At 36.2% G+C, this 21,714-nt stretch overlaps 1 protein-coding gene across 7 annotated transcripts in view; it reads right to left on the bottom strand.

The window, feature by feature from the left end:
• The window catches only part of CASK (calcium/calmodulin dependent serine protein kinase), a 392,946-nt gene that overhangs the window by 97,273 nt on the left and 273,959 nt on the right, over positions 1-21,714 (bottom strand). For all 7 annotated transcript variants that reach the window (XM_081222810.1, XM_081222812.1, XM_081222813.1 and 4 more), the window contains exons 9-10: positions 16,408-16,491; positions 5,037-5,136 (exon numbers count right to left, since the gene is read on the bottom strand). In XM_081222810.1, coding sequence (XP_081078936.1) covers positions 5,037-5,136; positions 16,408-16,491 — 184 coding nt within the window. The remainder of the gene's footprint in view (positions 1-5,036; positions 5,137-16,407; positions 16,492-21,714) is intronic.

The following is a 21,714-nucleotide window of genomic DNA, read 5'->3' as shown; positions in this document are numbered from 1 at the left end:
ACAACAGGTCTGCTGATTGGGAAAAAAAAGAAAAAAAAAAAGGAGAGGGGTATTAAATCTGGAGAAACAAAAAGTTACAAATGGGAAGTGTCTTACATTCCAGTGGTCATTAACTTGTACATAGTGGGCAGCCTCCGAGATGGCCCCCAAGATCCCTGACTCCTGGTATTCACATCCTTATATAATCAATTCTTTCCCTGGAGTGTAGGCTGGATTTATTAACTCACTTGTAACAAGCACAAGAGGGCAGAAGTGATAGGATGTCACTTCTGAGATCAGGTTATAAGGACTGTGGCTTCTGTCTTGGGTGCTCTCTCTTACTTTTGCCCTCTCTCTTTGATCATATGTGCCAGGGTAAGCAAGCTTCTAGGCTGTGAGCAGCCCTATGGAGAGGCCCAACAGTCCGTGAGGAACTGAAGCCTGTCAATTCCCATGTGAGTCAGCATGGAAGAGGATTCCTCCTACAGCTGGGCCTTCAAATGAGATCACAGCTCTGGATGACATCTTGACTGCAATGTCATGAGAGATCTTGAGCCAGAGGTACTCAGCTAACCCATGCCCAGATTCCTGACCAATAGAAACTGTTAGATGATAAATGCTGTTTTGAGCTTATTCATTAGAGAGCAACAGATAACTAACATACTGTGAGATTTTTATATTAAATTGGCTGCAATTTGAGCTACAAGTAATTAATGCAAGAAAGTATGGCAATGAATTTAATTAGTAGCACCCAGATTTTCTCTTTATCTTTGTCTCTTATATACTTTCCCCCCAGTAAGCACAATGTTGAGGTAAAGATTTATTCTATTATTTTAATTGAAATTATTATTGAGATAATTGGAGATTTATATCCAGTTGTAAGAAATAATACAGAGACCCCTGTATTATTTTCCTCACAGGTAACTTTTTACAAAACATAGTGTAATATCACAACCAGAATACTGACATTGATACAATCCACCCATCTCATTTAGATTGCCTTAGTTTTACTAGTACTCATTTGTGTGTATGTAATTTCTTACATACTTTTTACTTTACTATTCTCACATACTCAAATTATATCCCTTTGTAATGAAAATCTAGCCATTACATTATTCTTTATAAATGTTCTTTCTGATGGTAGAAGTTGTTAAGAGACATGAATCCAGGAGTTTATTTCACAGCTCCATGTCAATAAGCTAAAAATAGAGTCAGTAACAGAGTAAAAAAAACTGCTTATAGATTATATAACTGTTGAAGGAATGTTCACTTACCCTGAAAGTTTTCTTGAAAGCAAACTATAAAATAAATTGTTAGCCTTTCCCTGGAATTAATGTATTTGTGCTTGAAATTCATATGTGAAATAATATTAAGTGCACTTAAAATTTTAACACTGCCTCTTTTTCCTCTTATGAAAGAAGTAAGAAGTTAGTATTATTCGTATAACAATGCTTCAGGAAATCAATATATCCAAGTTTTTATTGTATGGTCAAGCAGTGTTAAAATTCATAAATAAACATCTAAGCAGAAACAGCCAAGGAAAAAGTCAAGCTGATTATGAACCATGCAAAGCCAAACACTTTTGCATAAAAGATAAACCTTAGAGGAAAGCAAAGGGATACCTACTTTCTGCTGCTAGAAGTCCTAGGAGGAAGGCAGCATATGGACAAACAACAAACAGTATGATTTTAGAGCAAGCGGGTTATCAAGCCACAGTTGGGCCCAGTAGATGAGCCACAAGAAGCATGGTCTCTTAGCTGAGCCCAAAGTGAGCCCTTGTGTTCCATGAGAACATCCCCTGGGTTCTGATTCTGACTTCTTTAATTTGAAAGACAAGAACAGAATATTTCCACTTTGTTAAGTAACAAAGCAACAATACACTGTTTATCTTAAGATTAAACCTAACAAATTCTAGAGAATGTATAATGGACTAATTTCAATAATCAAAATAGGAAAAAAATCTTATATAAACATTATTTTACAATGTAAACAGCATACCTAAACATGTTAAAGTCTTCTTTAGATGACAAACTGATTCATTTTAAATTATTTTTTCCACTGTTAATGAAAGGCTCTGTTAAATTATTTTGTAAAAATTAAAATTATGATTTTGAATAGAATTTGCAGGGAGGAAAATAGGATTGCCAGCTTTTAATTTTGTCAAGCAAGGTCATTAAGAAAAAAAATTTAACAAACTACCATTTACTATCATTTCACAGAAAGAATAGAAAAGGCATTATCTAAAGATGAAAAACAGTCCATCTCAAGAAAGGACAGTTGGCGACCTTATACTCTTCTCTCTCTCTCTAACTCCTCCTTCCCCACCCCTTCACCCCTGCCCTACAAGCACATGCTTTATGATCACTTTTTTCTTTTTGACATGGGCTTTCTGGAAGAACATTCAGGTAAAGATGAAAAGTGCTTTATGTTTTGTACTGTAAAACAAACCCATGCAAATCTGAACAGAAAGGCAGTGGAAAGGATAACATTGGGAACTTAAAATAAATGATGGAGAATTAAAGGGCTAGGATTAAACAGAGAATTTAGGCTTAAAATTAATGAAAATATTAAAAATAAAAATGCATTGAAAAATGAAAATACAGATGTGTTAACTTATGTAAGTATAAAGTCCTTATATGAGTCTAGATAAAACATCATAGGCTTTCTGCAACTAACCATACAACCACTGCTGTTAGTTGCAGTAAAGGAAATTTGCAAAGACAGATATTTGATAAATAATGCTGACAATAATAGATAATGCCTCCCTTTAAATGGCCTAGTATTAAAAGTTAATTTTAGGAACATATGATAATTCCTGATAGCCATGTGAAATTGAGGAAAACATTAAAATTTTCTTCAAAAATTTCCTTTGTCTTTGACATCTGACTATATAAAAATTTCCTCTTCATTTAGGGTAGGTAATCAGACACACTGCATAACAATTTTATCTTTTATTGATAGCAGCTGGACAGTGCCCTCAAAAATATTTTAGAGACATTTAGCACATCGAATGAAGATACAGACTGCTTGCAAGATCGTTAAGATCCAGAAACTTAAAAAAAAAAAAAAAAGGCATAGGGTGAGACTACAGGAAAGGGAAGCAATATATGCAAAATTGTGAACAACTAATTTGAGGGCTTGCAGGCTACCCACAAGACAGTGTGAGAAATTTCTTTTTTTAAAAAGCAAGCACTGTAATCAGAAACTATTTCAACCATATCGTTTAGAGACTACTAAAAAAAAACAGAAAAAAATTGGGCAATAAAAATGTACTTAACAGAAAATAAGCATAACTATAGACAATTCCTTTTCCTAAAAGAAAAATCCAGCTCTTCACAGAAAGGAATACTTAAGAGCTCATTAAAGTCTTGCTAAGCAGAGGTAAATATTAAGGGGCAACATTAAAGATTAGGTCTATGAAGCTGTTGCAAGGCCCATCCTGCTCTCCTCCCATTTCTAAAGATGAAAATGGTATTAGAGATCTTGACCCAAAATCTCTAAATATATTCCAAGTATGTGACTATATCATGTAGCCACAGTACAACATAAAACTGTTACTAGATTCACTCCCCCTAGAAAGGGTTAACTGTAATCTGAGTGTGAGGAAGGAAGAAGGAGGTCTGAGCTAACAACAACAGAAAGCTACAAAATGGACTGGAAGAAAAAAAGACAGATGTGAAACAATAGGGAACGGTGGGGAATATACCTATAACACAACTACGGCCTTGCCTTTCCTGTGGGAAGGACTCTGGATAATTACCAAGTCAGCACAAGAGGAAAAGAGCAAGTCCTCCTCAGAGTCTCTTCTCTAAGATTCCCATTTATGAATGCTTTTGGAAATCACCTTCACTCAAAAGAGGAAGATTCACATCCCAATTGGTAAAGGTCAAAATAAGGAACTATATAGCTGCTGGAATGGGAAATTTGATCCTGTTATTTTGCACAAGGTATAAGCACATACCAGTTGGTAAGAAACTCTGTGTGTATATGTGTATGTGAGCAGGTATGTGCACATATGTGTATAACAGAGGAAGGAAGAAGCATAAATACTGACAAATGCTCATGGTTCCAACATGTAAGAAGCTTAGCACATCCATTCTTCCTATATGTCTACCGGTAAAGGACAAAAAAACTCATGCTTTAGGAAGGGCCCTGGGCCTTGATTCCAATGCTGATGCACGAATATTGAATGAGCCAGTCCGAGAGTACAAAAATCAAATCACTAGCGCAAAGTCAACCACATAACAAATACTGAGTAATTCTAATGAAAGAAAGAAAAGTTGAGGCCAGAGGACATATGATATAGGAGTTAAGTGAATAAATATGCAAATAAAAATTAAAAACTGTAACACATATACATGCATTTATATATACATATAAATGGGTCCTATGTATTTTTAGTAAATAATCCTTGTGAATACCTCACTGGTAAGATGGAAATCTGAGCATTTTATAAAATAATTTTCTGAACATTAGTGGGTTTTTTCAGGAATACCTATATACATTTCATCAAAATAGGCAATTCTTCTTCTATGTTCCTCTCCCTTGAATGCTTGTGTAGACTTGCTACAGACTTTATAAAAAGAGATGAACCTGTAGATTGTTTCTAGAGATAATTCACAAGACAGCTTTACATTGAAAGATTCAATTAAAAGCAGTGCTGTTCCAAAGTCTGATCTGCTACAGTTGACATGGGGAAAATCCTACATCAGAAATTTTTGTTGAAGTAGAAGTTAATCACAAAGATTAAAAAAGACTGACTACAAATGTTGGATTGGATGAAGTGCAGTGTTGGGTCTGGAGAGGGGAAAGGGGAAGAAGTATTTCTGAGATTAAAAAAAAAAGTGAAATGTCAGTTTGGAGCAGTAGGGGAAAGCAATTCCGGTATTAAAATGAAAAGGAATCAGACACATGTGGATGGAATTTGGCTGCTGACAAACTTCCTTAGAATCCCATGGAGGATCTGACTAGATTCACAGAAGTTTATTCATAATGGAAGAGAAAGGATGTAGACACTAAATGATTCACACTGGTGAATGAATGAATGATTCAATTACCTGAGGAGGTAGGGTCTTCGGAGAAATCTGGCAACTCTTCAGGGGGATCCCCATAGAATGAGTTGAATTTGTGACTTGACACAGCTGCTAGTACTGCACCCTAAAGCAAAGAGATGAAAAAATATATATATATATTTTTAAATTTTGTTTTTGTTTTTGGCCATGCTGCGCAGCTTGTAGGATCTTAGTTCCCTGACCAGGTATTGAACCCAGGCCCTTGGCAGTGAAAAGTGCGGAGTCCTAACCAATGGACCACCAGGGAAATCATGAAAAATATATATTGATATTATTAAAAGAAATACAGTAAACAACAAGGTCCTACTGTATAGCACAGGGAACTATATTCAGTATCCTAAGATAAACTATAATGGAAAAGAATATAAAAAAAGAATGTATATATGTATAACTGAGTCACTTTGCTGTACAGTAGAAATTAACAAATTGTAAATCACCTATACTTCAATAAAAAATATTGATAAAAAAGAAATACATAAATACAAAAAAGTTAATTACCGAATATTTATTTAAGAATTATTCAGAAGGTCAAATATATAGGAGATGATAGCTAGAAAAGAGGTGGTTTTAAATAATTTTGGATTCCTTTAGATAAATCACACACGCACATACCAGACTAACACTGTTGGGGATTGTAAAAGTATATGAAACCATTTACATCTTGAACTTAAATATATACTAGATAATGAAATATTCTGCAGTCACTATAAAATGATGCTGCAGAAGAGTGTTTACTGAAATGATAAGGTGTTTGTGATGAATTACACAAAAAAAGGTTTTAAAAAATCTGTAGTAGTATGATCTTATTTTTGAAAAAAAAGTTAATAAAGATATAAAAGACCGAATATATACCAAAATGTTAATAGTATTAATTATCCCTGGGTAGTAGGAATGTGAGTCATTTTTCTTTTTTTAAATCTTTTTTCCTTTCTTTTTGATATTAATAATGACTATGTGTTACTCTTGTACAGTATTCTCACTCAGGCCACCCAGCAGAATCAACTACATGTTGACTCTTCTAAACCACATGCATAGCCTCCCTTGATTCCTAGTTGAGAACCACTGTCATATTGAGTCCATGATATCCCTTAAGACTATTGGGTAGAAAAATGTTGGGAATTATTGTTTCAGTAACAATAAGAATGATAAAAGTTATTTTGTATGTGTTGAATCACGTGAGTGTTAGGTGTAGGTTAGAATCACATGAGTGTTAGGTGTAGGTCAGAATATCCAGGTGTGTTCCTGGGCTCTGCCACTTTCCATCTGCATGACTTTACTTGATTTAATCATTTAACCTCTTGAGGTCTTCTCATTTGCAAAGTGAGGATATTAAAACTGACATAGCTTACCTTACGTGATTGTCAAAAGTCGTAATGTTTATGAAAGTGCTTTGCAAACCATAAAGCATTTTGTAAGTGCAAATTATTACTAATCCTACTAATATGTAGCTAGAACCTGAGTAGAGCCTTTGCTGCTTTAGGGAGAATTGCTCACTTAGGTAGTCTAAGTATCATATCACCCTAGTAGTCTAAGTGTAAAGTAACTTAAGTCTAAATTTTAAATATTGAACTCTTAGATTTTTCTGAAAAGAAAGATCAATCTTTTGTGTATACAGGTATTTATTAAATATCATTAATAGTCACAATAATAATAAAATTAATAATTACTAATAATTCTAATAACATTATTAATGGAAACACATTTCTACAAGGTTCATTTTTTGGGGGGTGGTTATGTTAGGGTTTCTTTCTACAAATACAAACTGAAAAAGAGCAAATATAAACAGAAAGGGAAGAGCAAAGAGTAGAGAAGTGATCTTGATGATACCATTCCAGGCAACTTTTTTAGATTTCCAATAGTCCAGGGTTAATGCATGAGAGGTTCTTATGCAGAATTTTCTGGTCAGCTACCATGATGAAAAAATAGTACTGAATGTTGAGTTCTTCTTTCTGTAGTAGAGCTTATTTCACTTTACATATTATACATGTTCCCTAAAAGCTGGGTGAAATGGAATTTTTATAGATCAAAGCACATGTTTCCCATACACTGAAACTAAAAGTTTAGAGGTGCTTTATTTTTATTTCCAAATGAAGTTCAGCTGAGTTTCTTAATATGTTAGTTTTATGTTTCAAGGTCTGTTCTGGTTACCACTATGTCAAAGATCTAGAAATACTTATACTGGGAAAGCACTATTTAAAAGAGCCCTGAGAGGTAAATTCTTTTGAAACAATAGTAGCAAGTTCCTAATTTATCTGTCTTATGGTTAGCAGTTTTGTTTATTTAGCTCTCTAAACTCAGTGACTGCATGTGGTTCAAAAATTCAATGCAAAGCTATTATGTAAAACAGCAAAATGGTTCCAGAACAGTTTATGGATTTATAGAATTTTACTGGAGTTGGAGAGTCAACCTTCAAGATGATTCATTCTAGGAGACTCATTTTGCAGATGAAGAGAGGTCTAGAGAGGCTTAGTAACCTATTAAGGTTGTTGCCAACTTAGAGATAGAATCAAGAGTAGACAGAATGGAGGTCTTCTGACTACTCTCCCAAGTTCAAGGGTCTTTATTGTACTAGGGGTCAAAAATATTTTCCTGTAAAGGGCCAGACAGTGAATATTTTAGGCTTGCAGGGCATATGGTCTCTGTTGTAACTATTCAACTCCGCCATTTAGCGTGAAAGCAGCTATAGACTATATGTACAAGAATTTCCATCACTGTGTTCCAATAAAACTTTATATATAAAAACAGAAATATAGATGTATTAATTTGTGAAAGCGTAAAGCTCTTATGTGAGTGCTTTGGTCCCCAGATTGTAGTTTGCCAACCCCTCTACTACACTGTTGCTATTGAAGAGCCTGTGGATATAACAACATAAAACCAGATCTTATACAAGTAGTTCTTCAAACTTTCCAGTTTATTAAATCCTTCGTAAAGAAGTTTTCTATCTACTTTAGTTTAGAAGAAATACTTCAGTATATCTTACTTATACTTCAGTAAGTTTTGAGAGTAAAACATAACAACTTTGAGTTAAGAAGACCATTCACGGGCTTCCCTGGTGGCACAGTGGTTAAGAATCCACCTGCCAATGCAGGGGACACAGGTTTGATCCCTGGCCTGGAAAGATCCCACTTGCCAGGGAGCAGCTAAGCCTGTGAGCCACAACAACTGAGCCTGCACTCTAGAGCCCGTGCTCTGCAACAAGAGAAGCCATGACAATGAGAAGCCTGTGCATCACAACGAAGAGTAGCCCCTGCTTGCCTCAACTAGAGAAAGCCCGTGTGCAGCACCGAAGAACCAACACAGCCAAAGATAAAAACAAATAAATAAATAAATTTATTAAAAAAAAGAAGACCATTCACAATCTGATTACTAATATTAATGATGCAATTTCCTTTCTTTTTTTTTTTTTTTCTTTTGCGGTACGCAGGCCTCTCACTGTTGTGGCCTCTCCTGTTGCGGAGCGCAGGCTCAGTGGCCATGGCTCACGGGCCCAGCCGCTCAGCGGCATGTGGGATCTTCCCGGACCGGGGCACAAACCCACGTCCTTTGCATCGGCAGGCAGACTCTCAACCACTGCACCACCAGGGAAGCCCAATGATGCAATTTTCTACTAAGCAAATTAACCTAGAAAGGAGAAGGCAGATTTTAAATTCAAAGAAAAAGAGAACTACAAGTAATTAAGCTCAATCATGATTGTAGTTAATATGTCAAACACCAAAATGGAACACTCCCCACTAGATGATTCTGTCTCATTTAAGGAAGTGGAAAACAAAGAAAATGGTTAGCTTAGACTTCTGCTAAGTTAAGCTACTGTACATGCACTTAGGGAAGCAAGAAAGTTATTAAGTAAGGAACAGGAAAGTTGAACACAGATGAATTACTGACTTGAAGAGAGAGTCAAAAGCCAATATCCCCTTTCTGGTGCTCCCTAACTGAGCTCAGAAACAAGTACCATGAAGTCTGATAGGCACAAGGGCAGGGAGGTATATTTTTAAAAGTCTAAATACAAAACACACAAGTATGAGATATAGAATACTGGCTTTGCACCCAAGTGGCAAGGTCACACAATCATTTTGTGATATACTGAGGGGGCAAAACGCATCACAGGGACGTACAAATTCAAGTGTGACTTAAGAATCTGAGAGAGGATCATCTTACTAAGATTCAGAACACAACTCAAAACCCTAAAAAGGGTGGAGAATTTGGAGTGGTTGAGGCTGACCAAAAGGCTAGAAAATCATTTCGAGGCAGAAATGTTAAAGGATTTAGGTTGACTACATGTTAGAATTAGGTCCTAGATGATAATGAGGTAAGATCATTAATTAAATCAGAACTTCCCATCTCTCTCCATATAGTCACAACCAAAGTTATCATTCAGTTTAGTCAGCATAGCCTATATGTATTTGATACTTAAGCATAATCTAAACAAAAGTCTAAAAGCTAGAGTTTCAAAATTAAGTCAGGGCATATGATTAAAGGAGGCTGTGCTATCTTCTCTGAAGAAGATTAAAAATAAGACTTGTTAGTGTAGTAGGTATGGCTATATTTCAGAGCAACTGCATGGAATAGATATCTTAGGAATCCTTTTGGGTCTGTGTAAAAGTATTTCATAAAGATGGTCTTTTAATGTATATAATAACTTTCAAAAGCTAGACTGTCTAACTTTGAGAGTAATAAACTCTATATTTCAGAATCAGCAACTAATAGAATTGCTTTATAAAATATAAGGTCAAACTCACGTCAATTATTATTTATGTAACTGTTCATACCAGAATAACCGTTTTCAGGTTTAGAATCAAAGGTGCCTTTTGGATACCAGATTTACTGCTCTGAGGAGCTGGAGCCTGAAACCTCTCTGCTAATTTACTGTTCTCTCCTGTAATTAGAGGACTCTGGGTAAGTGCTGGTTTTCATTAGGGCACAAAGGTCCTCGATAAATCTTTAAGTTAGCTCTTGATGAATTGATAGAAGGGGGAAGATTGACAAAAGGCAGCTAATTAAAGCTTCCTGGTTGACCTCTCAAAAGGTGCTGCTTAGGTGTAGCATTACTCTTGCAGATAGCAGTGCTGTACAACAGAACTTTCTGTGATGACAGAAATGTTCCATACCTGTACTGCCCAATACTGTAGCCACCGGCCACATGTGGTACTGATAACTTGAAATGTGGCTAGTGCAACCGAGAAATCAAATTTTAAATTTTATTTAACATTAATTAAAATTAAAAATTAAGTAGCCACATATGCCTAGTGGCTATTGTATTGGATAGTGAGTACCGGAAAACGGCATTCCTAAACAAATTTTTTCTAGTTCTTCAAATTGCAGGAACCCAAGAGACCGACTGGTAAGTCAGAGAAGTAATGCAGGCTATATTTTTGTAATTTGCAAAATCAATAAAGGAAAATTATAGGAAGTTATCAGAAATCTCCCTCACTTTCTGTATATACAAGGAATAAATAGTTTTATCTTCTAAATTGAATTACACAGATTCAACTCACCCTTTCCTGAAGTGATTCCAATAAACTTACCCAAATACAGAATATTGCTTCTATTTGTACAGAATATCTTTGACATACTTCACTATATGGAAATTTGCTTTCTAATTCATGAAGCAAAGGGAATGATTTCTAGAACAGATTTCCTGCTGAGCCTCTTCCCTAGTTAGACAAGCTCAGACACCCACAGCCCCTTTCCCCACCTCGCCCCCTTGCACAGTAACTCCTTCATGTAAATGGCACCCAGAGTTAGAGTACAGGTATGCCTCCTTAAGAGACACATACCCATAGAGCACAGATTTTCCAGACAGTCTGGATCACACAGTCTGTCCCATGCATCCTAATATTCAGTCTGAGAAAATACAATCCTCATATCTAGTCCTGTACTCAGGACTATGTAGTTTATATAAGAAGTATTATTTCTAGAGGATGTAAAAAAACTCAAGTATTAAAATTCTAGAGCTTGGTATGAAATAAAAGGAGGGGAAAAATTCAACATATGAAATGTCTGACAACCAAAATGGTGAAAAGAAATTTTCCATCATCATTCACACATGTAAAATAATGAAAGAAAGAAAGGAAAATAAAAAGAAATGTGTGATAATTCAAATCACATGTAGGGTTCTATAAACTTTTAAAACCTATAGTTCGAAAGATAGTCTGAAAAATGATGTCAATGCTTTATACTTGTCCAAATAATTTTCTCATTAGGGATTTGTTGTGTCCTCTAGCTTGCTGAATAGGTTAAATGCCAAAATGAATGTATGAATATGGAAAGGAACAATTTCTGATTGCTGAGTACTGACACTATTATAACCAATAATGAGTAATAGTCTTGAAATTTCAGTAGAGTAAAATGAATAATGTTTTACGTTCTGGCATAAAATAGTTTCACAAAACTTTCAGAATGGGAAAAAGGTTCAACCGCAAAAATAATAAACTCACTACCAAGAATACATTAAAATTTATAAACAGGTATAAGCCTTTTGGAAGGTAAGTTATTCATAGAGATCAAAAATCTTAAATACATGTATACACTCTGATGCCAACAATTCCAGTAGCAAAAAACTTACCCTAAGAATATAATCAGAGGTGTACAAAGATTAGTGAAAATAGAGTCAATGCAATAGTATTTATGGTTGTGGAAAACTGGAAGCAATGTCCATGTCCAACAGCTGGTTAATTAAATTATGATATGTACATATGGAATTTTGTAGACCAATTACAAGTTTGTGCTTTAGAGTAATGACTCTCAATAAGGTAAACTTATCAGAATCACCCATGGGGCTTTTTCAATAAACACATGCCCCTCCAACTTCCTGCATGCCTAGGGCTGAGGTGGGGAGGGATGGGTGGTGTCTTGGCTGAGCTGACTGGTGTGGTGAGCTACTGTTACTATGTGAATGTGTCATGTCCTTCAAGTGTGCCAAAGTGAAGGCCAGTATTTAAGAAGACTCTTTTGTCAGATGGTATAAAAAAAAAAGTAGGTTATGTGGAATTCACATAACATAAAACTAACCATTTTAAAGTGTACAATTCAGTGCTAATTAGTACATTCACAATGTTATGCGGCCACCACTTCTGTCTAGATCCAAAACATCTTCATCACAACCCAAAAAGTCCCTATACCCATTAAGCAGTCACTACCCAGTGCCTGGCAATCACCAGTTTGCTTTTTGTCTCTATGGACATAAATACCTATTCGAGATATTGCAAATAAATGGAACCATCCAATATGTGGCTATTTATGTCTTTTACTGCATGTCAATATCCAATTGTCCCAGCACCATTTGTTGAAAAGACTATTCCTTCCCCATAGAATTGCTTTGGCGTTTTGGTTGAAAATCAACTGACCATAAATATAAGAGTTTATTCCTGAACTCTTGATTCTCTTCACCAATCTACACGTCTAACCCTATACCATACCAGTACCACAGATACTATAGCTTTATAGTAAGTGTTGGAAAATATAAGTCCTCCAACTTTGTTCTTTTTCAACAGATTGTTTTGACTATTCTTGGTCCTCTGCACTTCCATGTAAATTTAGGATCAGTTTGTCAATTTCTGCTAAAACTTTGAGAGGGATTGTGTTCAACCTACAGACCAATTTGGGAAGAACTGCCATCTTAACAATATTGAGTCTTCCAATCCACGAATATTAAATATCTCTCCATTTATTTAGATCTTCTTTAATTTCTCTCAGCAATATTAGTTTACAAGTCTTAAAATTCTTCTGTTAAATTTATTCTTAAGTGTTTCATTCTCTTTGATGCTATTGTGAATGGAATTGTTTAATTTCATTTTAAGATTGTTCATTGCTCATATATAGAAATACAACTCAATTATATATACTGATCTTATATCTTGCAACCTTGCTGAACTTATTATTTCTAATAGATATCTGCAGATTCCTAAGGATTTTCTATATACAAGATCATGTCATCTGTAAACAAAGACAACTTTATTCTCTTTCCAATCTGGATGCTTTTTGTTTTTGTTTTTTTGCCTGACTGTGCTAGAGCCTGAGAATCTGTATTTTTAATAAGTTCCCAGGTGATGCTGATGCTGATGGTCTGGGGATCACACTTGGAGAGGCACTGCTCTAAAGAATGTATATCATAGGATGGATATGACACTAGAGGAAAGATCCTAGAGTCACTAGAAGGGGAGTGACTATTATAATATATCACAGGTATAAGATCCTTTCTTTCTAGATACTGTGAAGGAAAATGATGATCAAAATGGTCAGAAGAGTCTAAGCATCATTACTTTGGAAGAAATACATAAATAGAGATTATTTAGCGACATTTTTGGTGTTCTGTAATTTTTTGAAAGCCTTTAAAAATCTCAAAAATGTAAATGATGTTACTGGGGAAAAGCTAAAATGGTATGAAGCGTCCATTTAGGAATTACAGTTGTTAATAAATAGAGACCAAATCAAAGGTATTAAATATTAAAATAATAATAAAACAATAACAATAAAATGTTAATAGAAAATAATATCTATGGAGCACGTATGACCGCTAGGTACTATTCTAACTGCTATATTAATTCATTAAATCCTTACAACCCTATGAGTTAGCTATTATTATTATCCCCATTTTATAGACAAGGAAATTGAGGCACACAAAATTTAAATAACTCGTTCAAGGTCACACAGCTAGTGTCAGAGTCAGAATTCACCTAAGGCGATGTAGCTCTAGAGGTCACTCTTTCCCATAACACTGTACTCATTCACTTTCTTCTTGCCACTGACAATAAAAATTTCCTACCTCTGACTTAGTAATAAAATCAATTTTCTACTGCTTTGTGTGAACTTCAAAGGGAATCATAATAATTAGGGTGTTTCCCACCATTTGATGGGCTTAAAAACAGTGTCTAGGTAGAAGGATGGGTACCTAGCTGTTCATTTGTGAAAATAAATTGTGTGGTGGGCTCTGAAAGCCAGGGAAGTTGCAATCTCTGTTCTAGAAGCTCACAGAAATGGCAGAATGAGAATTAGTTTCTTGAGGAGAGTAGGTATAACAAGCTTTAACCAGGGTGGCTGAATACACAAAGGAATACAGCCTTACCAGAAGCTGAAAAAAAACTCAATGATAACCCTGCTGATGCTCCTAATTCTAGGTTGTTTGGTGGGTCTTAAATTTTAAAGAGGCTTGCAAAGGGATGTGGTAAATTCACATGACCCCTCTCTGCTGTGACAGCTTGCTCCTGTCCAAATGAATCTTAGTCACCACTTCGGCTATTTTAGGCCCAAGTCTGATTCAGTGGCACTGGGAGAAATACAGCATGTGTTTCTTGTGAGGGGGCAAGCCTGAGCCCTACAGTAAACAGCTTTTATTTGGGCAATGAAGGATTCAATCCCAGACAGGGTAATGTCACAATGGCCAAAGCAACAATAGAGTTAAAAAGACTTTAGGGAAGAATTGAGAAAGAAGTATAATTAATAGCTTCTTTGGGAAAGAAATTAACTTCAAAAACGGCTAACCATTCACTTTGGGTAAGATTTTTTTTTCTTTTGTAGGCCATACTGGTTCAGGTGTATAGCAAAGCAAAAAAACAAAAGTCTTGGGAAACTTCTTTGGGCACCATCTCAATAATGGCATGTCATTAATAATTATTGTTTTGCTGAGGATTTTTAAATAGAGAAGAGCCAGTTTGTACCCCTGACTGCAAAAACAACTAGGAAAAAGGCTTAACTGGGAATAATCATCACCAACAGTGACACGTTAGAATTTCCCTTACTCTACAGTTACACTCTCCAATAGAACTTTTTGCAATGATGGAAATGTCCTATACCTGCTCTGTCCAATATGGCAGCCACTAGCCACATATGGTTGCTGAACACTTGGAATGTGCTAATGTGACTGAGGAACTGACCTTTTTCTTTTTTAATTAATTAATTAATTAATTAAATTTTTTGGCTATGTTGGGTCTTCGTTGCTGTGTGCGGGCTTTCTCTAGTTGCGGTGAGCAGGGGCTACTCTTTGTTGCGGTGTGCAGGCTTCTCCTTGCGGTGGCTTCTCGTTGCGGAGCACAGGCTCTAGGCACGTGGGCTTCAGTAGTTGTGGCACGCGGGCTCAGCAGTTGTGGCTCGCGGGCCCTAGAGCGCAGGTTCAGTAGTTGTGGTGCACAGGCTTAGCTGCTCCACAGCATGTGGGATCTTCCTGGACCAGGGCTTGAACCCGTGTCCCCTGTGTTGGCAGGCAGATTCTCAACCACTGCACCACCAGGGAAGTCCCGGAACTGACCTTTTAATTTTATTTAATTTTAGTTAATTTAGATTTAAAACGCTACATGTGGCTAGTGGCTAATATGTTGGCCAGTTCAGCTCCATATGATAATACTGTAGCCTACATAGTTTCCTGAAGATTCATATAAATGTTCTTATAAATCTAGAGTTGAATACAATCATTCACATATTTCAGGAGTCAAATAACAATGAATTAATAATATTATTGCAACTTATGACATATCTGAAAATACTTATGAAGAGAAGTTTTATAGTTGGCAGGAGTCACATGGCTAAGGAGGACTCATCTAATTAACCACTTAGAGGACAGAGCTAAATTTTTTAGTAGTAATTAAAGTAAGTCAAGTATAAGTTAATTTTAAGACCATAATATAATAGTTTCCTCTGTTGGGGGGAGGAGGGAAATGCTGTCCCGTAAGATTTTTGCCCAGTGCTGAAAGATTCCATTACTTTATTCTGGGTCTTTTTCAAAAACCTCAAAAACCTTTTAAAGTCAAATGGGCCCTCCATATGAAGTAAATACTGTGTTTTGTTTGTTTGTTTGTTTTTGGTGGGGTGGAGGATAGGGAGCGTGGTAAACGGGAAAAAGGTACCCTAGGAAAGAATAAAGAAAAAGTGAGAAAAGTGATTTGAAAATATTTTCTAGTAGACCAAGGTAGTGGGGATTTTTACTGCTTTGTGATGGCTGTTCAACCCTAGTTCCAATTCTAATTTGGTATTATTCCCATTGAACTAAACTCACATTTTCTGACAAAATATTTAAGTTTGAGAAAGCATGGCCTAGGTTAAAATTCAACAATAATGGATAATAATAGCAAATTACCATTTTTAAAGTAATTATATCTCTGCTATGAATTGTAGAGATAACATAAATCTAAAATATGATTAATCTTCCATTTATTATAACTTACTGTTTGGATTTGTACTTAGATATTACCTTAAATGACTTAAAAAACAAAAACCTTATTGAAATAATGGTAACTTTTGGAAGTAAGAATTTAGCTGTAAGAAAGCAACAGCCAATACCAGGATAATATTTATGGGCACTGAAACAGAATAAAAACATTATCATCAACTGCCTCTATCTGGCTTTTTGATGATTTCTTTAGTTTACCTTTAGTTTCCTCCTTGCATTAAATTTCCTCAGTTGTTCTACTGTTTCTGGAAGATGAATCTTGTAGGCATAACGATCCCGCTCCTATAAAAGATGAAAGATAATGAACACACATAACTGTTTAAAAGAGTGAAGGAGCTTAATCTAAATAAACAGTAAGCCCAAATTGGATATGAAGGTCAAAACTGATAGTAAAATATTATTTCATTTTCAGCAATAACAAAGGGCTAAAATAATGGTCCATGTAATTTTCAGATATATGGCTATGTGGCTAAAACAATTAATCATAATTACTAGGAAGGTATGAAGTTACCTTTGATACAATCTTGTCAGGTAAAATGAGCCTTTAAAAAATTAACTCCACAACTAACTCAGCATTCTGAGTTGTCAGGAATAACTGGATTTAAAAAAAAGTCACAGTATCTTCAAACTAGGACAAACTTTTCAAGGCCATCTAATTCAACCACTTCCCAATGTGGGATCCCCTACAATCCCTGATGGATGATCATTCTGTTTGACCTCATACAACAGATTACTTTATGGCAGCCCATTACAATTTTAAGAAAGTAAAAAAATTCTTACTCAGCCTGGTCCCACATCTGGCTTGTATGGACTAGCTCTTCTCCTTGGGAATCATACAGCAAACATACTACCTCTTCCATATAATACCCCTTTAGTAGTTAAGAGTGGGATCATGCTTCCACTAAATCTATTCCTCTCTGTGATAACATCTCCAGTTGCCTCAACTTCTCGTGTATATTTCAATCTGCGTTTCATTCTCCTTGTCTCCCTCTTTGATTCTAGTCTAATTTGTCAGTGTATCTGGAAGATTTTATGCTACAAGTATTTATTTTAGAAATATTCCTTGAGTGCCTACTATATGCCAGGCATTGTTCTATGCTCTTGGGATTAACAAGTAAACAAACCCAGCAAAGATTCTGGCCCTCATGTACCTCATATTTCAGTGGGAGAAGATAAGAAAATACAAAAAAAAGGTAAATTATGGAGTATGTTAAGAGTGCTATGGAATAAAGCAAAAAGTAAGGCAGGGTAAAGGTACATTGCAATTTAAAATAGGATGGTCAAAGTAGGCTCAACTGAGAAAGTGATATCCAAAAGAGGTGAGAGAGTGGGTCTAGGCAGATAGAACAACTAATGCAAAGGCCTTTCAAAGGAGAGAGTGTACCTGAAATTTTCAATAAATAGCAAGGAGACCCGTGTGTGGAGTAAATAGTAGATCAGATTAGAGAAGTGGCAAGGCTGGTGGAGGGCATAAAGGGCCTTTGGCTTTTATTCTGAGTGGGAGATGGAGCAATTGGGGGGTTTTTGAGCTGGAGTGACGTGATCTGACAAGTTTAGAGGAACACTCTGGTTGTTGTGTTGAGAATAGATTGGAAGGGGGTGAGGGTTTAAAAAAAAAAGGCAGGGAGACCAGTTAGGAGGTTATTGTAGTAATCCAGGGGAGAGATGATGGTAGATGAAACCAGATGGAAACAATAAAAAGGGTGAAAGGGAGATAGACTCTGAATGTAATTTGTTTTGTTTTCCCGAAAAAGTTTTACTGAGGTATAATTAGCATACAATTAACTGCACATGTACGATGGGATAAGTTTTGACATATGTATATAAACATAAAACCATCACCACAATCATAATGAACATATCCATCACTCTCAAAAGCTTACTTGTGTCTCTGTCATCCCCCTCCCCATCACCAGGCAATCACTGATCTACTCTCCCATTACTTGAGATTAGTTTGCATTTTCTAGAATTTTATATAGATGGAATAATACAGTACATGTTAATTATTGTCCAACTTCATTCACTCAGCCTAAATATTTTAACTTCACCCATGTTGTTGCATGTACCAATAGTTCATTCCTTTTTATTGCTGAGGGGTATTCCATTGTATAGATGTACCATAAACTTGTTTATTCATTCACCTGTTGATGGACCCTGGGTTGTTTCCAATTTTTGCCTATTATGTATAAGGATGCTGTGAACATTAATGTACAAGTCTCTGTATGGATATATGTTTCATTTCTCTTAGGTAAATACTTAGGAGTAGGATGGCTGGGTCATTTTATAAGAGTATGTTTAACTTTTTAAGAAATTGCCCAACAGTTTCCCAGAGTGGTTGTACCATTTTACATTCCCATAGCATTGTATAAGTTCCAGTTGTTCAACATCTGCACCAACACTTGGTGTGTTTAGTCTTTTTGATTTTAGCCATTCTGATATATATGTGTATAGGTATTTCGTTGTGGTGTTAATTTGTATTTCTCTAATGACTAATTATGTTGACCATCTTTGCATGTGTTTATTTGCCATCTGGATACCATATAATATTTTCAAATTAAGTCCAAGATCACATTATTATTATTTTGTAACTAAAATTTCTCTTTGTATGTGAACTACTTCTAAAATCAAATATTTTGGTATCATGTACTTACAAAATTTACTTTTGAATTTAAGTAGGATTTTACAGTCAGTGCTGTCAACGCTTCACCTTATTATCAGTGAAAATTCCTAAGGAATGAATACAAACACTTGAAAATTTATTTTCTGTATTAATGACTAATAGTAACAAGAGTTCCCTGGAGAGCAAAATGATAATCTTGAGTACACATACAACACTCAAATGTCAAAATGACTCCAATTTTTATTTCTGCTAGATTCCATGTGCTAAACATCTTAGAAATAATTTCATTATCTTTAGGGGCTTAACATCCTTTTCCTGCACTGAGTCAAAATAGGTTCACCAGTACAGAAGACATAAGAACTTATCAAATAATTAACTAGCAGAGAGAAGGATAAAATTACTATTTTAGAACAAGCAATGGAATCTTTTCATGGATTTCTGTTATTGCTTGTAGATTACAAATTTTAATTGTGTTAGGTCTGGTGATATTTAATTAATGTACACTGAAGAACAAACATCAAAATGGGTTTTACATTATTTTTTGAATAAAAATTATTTTGTATCATGATAGAATACAGGGGGAAAAAACCCCAGGGAAGATTTTATAAACAACAAGAAGAAAACAAACAAACAAAAAGGTACCGCATGTTATAGTAGGAAGACAACGGCCTAGGAGTTGAAAGACTTTTGTTCAAATTCTGGGCCATTTAGGTCTAGCTGTATGACCTTACATTCTCTCAGTATCAGTTGTGCCTTTTTGCAAACTAATCTTACAGGATTGTTATGAAGATTAAATGAGATGCTGTATAGGTACATGTTTGGTTTCCCTGAGGTTTTTTTTTTTTTTTTTTGCATTACGCGGGCCTCTCACTGTTGTGGCCTCTCCCGTTGCGGAGCACAGGCTCCGGACGCGCAGGCTCAGCGGCCATGGCTCACGGGCCCAGCCGCTCCACAGCACGTGGGATCCTCCCGGACTGGGGCACGAACCCGCGTCCCCCGCATCGGCAGGCGGACTCTCAACCACTGCGCCACCAGGGAAGCCCTTCCCTGAGTTTTAATAATCATTTTTATTAGTCAAGACATGGAAATCTCTGACATAAAAAAGTTTAGGAGCTTTTTAAAGTGTGTGTGTGAGAACAAATAGTTTACTAAATAATCTTGGCTATTTTCTAAATGAAAACATGTTCCTATTACATAAGAAAAAAGGTTAAAAATAGAACAGTGAGAATTACAGAGGAACAAATCTGTAACACATTTTTAATTTTTAAAACTTACTCACTTTATTCATTTCCAAAAAAGGTGAACCTACTTACAGCATGTTTTTGAATAGAGAGTCTAAGTTTGCTATGTCCAGTACAGTAACCACTAGGTAAGATATATTTAGATATTTTAAATATAATAATATGATAAATATTTAAATATAATTAAATATTCAGTTGTACTAGCCACATTTCAAGCGCTAAACAGCCAACGTGTGGCTAGTGTCTATCACATTGGACAGTGCAGATATAAACACTGTCCTCATGGCAGAAAATTCTTATTGGACAGAGCTAGTAGGGGGTCTTTCCTTATTACTACTACTGAACTGAGGCTAAAATCTAACTTAATTTCACTTAAAATGAAATTGTTCAACATTTTAGGCAAATGTAACAGAAAAAATTTCCACTGCTTTTTAAGAAAAAGGGGGGTTTCATTCCCTTTCTCTTTGCAGATAGTACAACTGAGATCAAGTCTCTGGCTGACGCCGTGTGTGTGTGTGTGTGTGTGTGTGTGTGTGTGTGTGTGTGTGTGAGAGAGAGAGAGAGAGAGAGAGAGAGAGAGAGAGAGAGAGAGAGAGAGAGAGAGAGAGGAGGGAGGGAGGGAGGGAGGGAGGGAGGGAGGGAGAGGGGGAGAGGGAGAGAGGGAGAGAGGGAGAGAGGGAGGGAGAGGGAGAGAGAGAGACAGGGCCTGGGGAAAGCGGCTTGAAAGATACATGTCATGTCTGGATTCTAGAGCCAGAAACAGGCATTGGAGCTTTTTTAAAGCACTCCCCAATCCACAGAATAAACTCTTCTTTTTCCAAAGTCTACTTTTTTTAGTTAAGAGGTCTTGATAACAAGGAAATGAATGACTCAAAAGTGAAAGCAGCTAACAGAAGATTGAAAGCTAGAGAAAAGAAGTCCGACAGGGGAGGGACCCTAGGACTCAGAGGTGTGATTCTGTGGTGATATATCTGGGGTGTTTTTTTGGCCTCCTAACATATATTCACCTGGGTGCAAGAGCAGCCCACAACCTGGAAACTCCCAAGAAAAGCCCCCTGTCTTTAGCCAAAGGACTGAGAAGAGTTTGTCTCTGCAGGACAGAACCCTTTTGACTTCACCCACTCCATTCCAGGGGATCACCATGAAAGAAGCCAAGTTCCTCCCCCTCAGAACACTTGCCACCAAACCAGCGCTGCCTGAAGCAAAGAAGAGCAAAGAGGTGGCACCCCACCCCTAGAGAACAGGGGCAGGATTACAAAGAGGAGGTAGCTGGGGAAGGAGGGGCTTTGGCACATCCCTAGTATACCCATGTGTAAAACCAATGACAACCAACAGAGCAAGAACTTTGAGACTAAACTATGGTTTATGAAGTACCTCCCAGGTTCCAAATGAGCCTCTGGGTAGCATACAAGTGGGACAGACTAGATGAGTATTGCAAAGGCATTGAGAATGAAATTGGCATTTGAATCACAGCCCATAGAAGTGGACTAGGACATGTGTTCTGAATCTAATTGTGTTAACTGCCTACCAAAACAGAAGATTTAAATAAGAATCATAGTCTCATAACATAATAATACTAAAAATGTGCAGCACAATATCCAGAAGTACTCTTCATACTAAGAACCAAGAAAATCTCAACTAAAT

This window comes from Mesoplodon bidens (genome assembly GCF_964165515.1).
Source record: "Mesoplodon bidens genome assembly, chromosome: X".
NCBI classification, from domain to species: Eukaryota; Metazoa; Chordata; class Mammalia; order Artiodactyla; family Ziphiidae; genus Mesoplodon; species Mesoplodon bidens.
The sequence above is the reverse complement of the archived record's forward strand: the minus strand, read 5'-3'. Positions and strand labels throughout refer to the sequence as shown.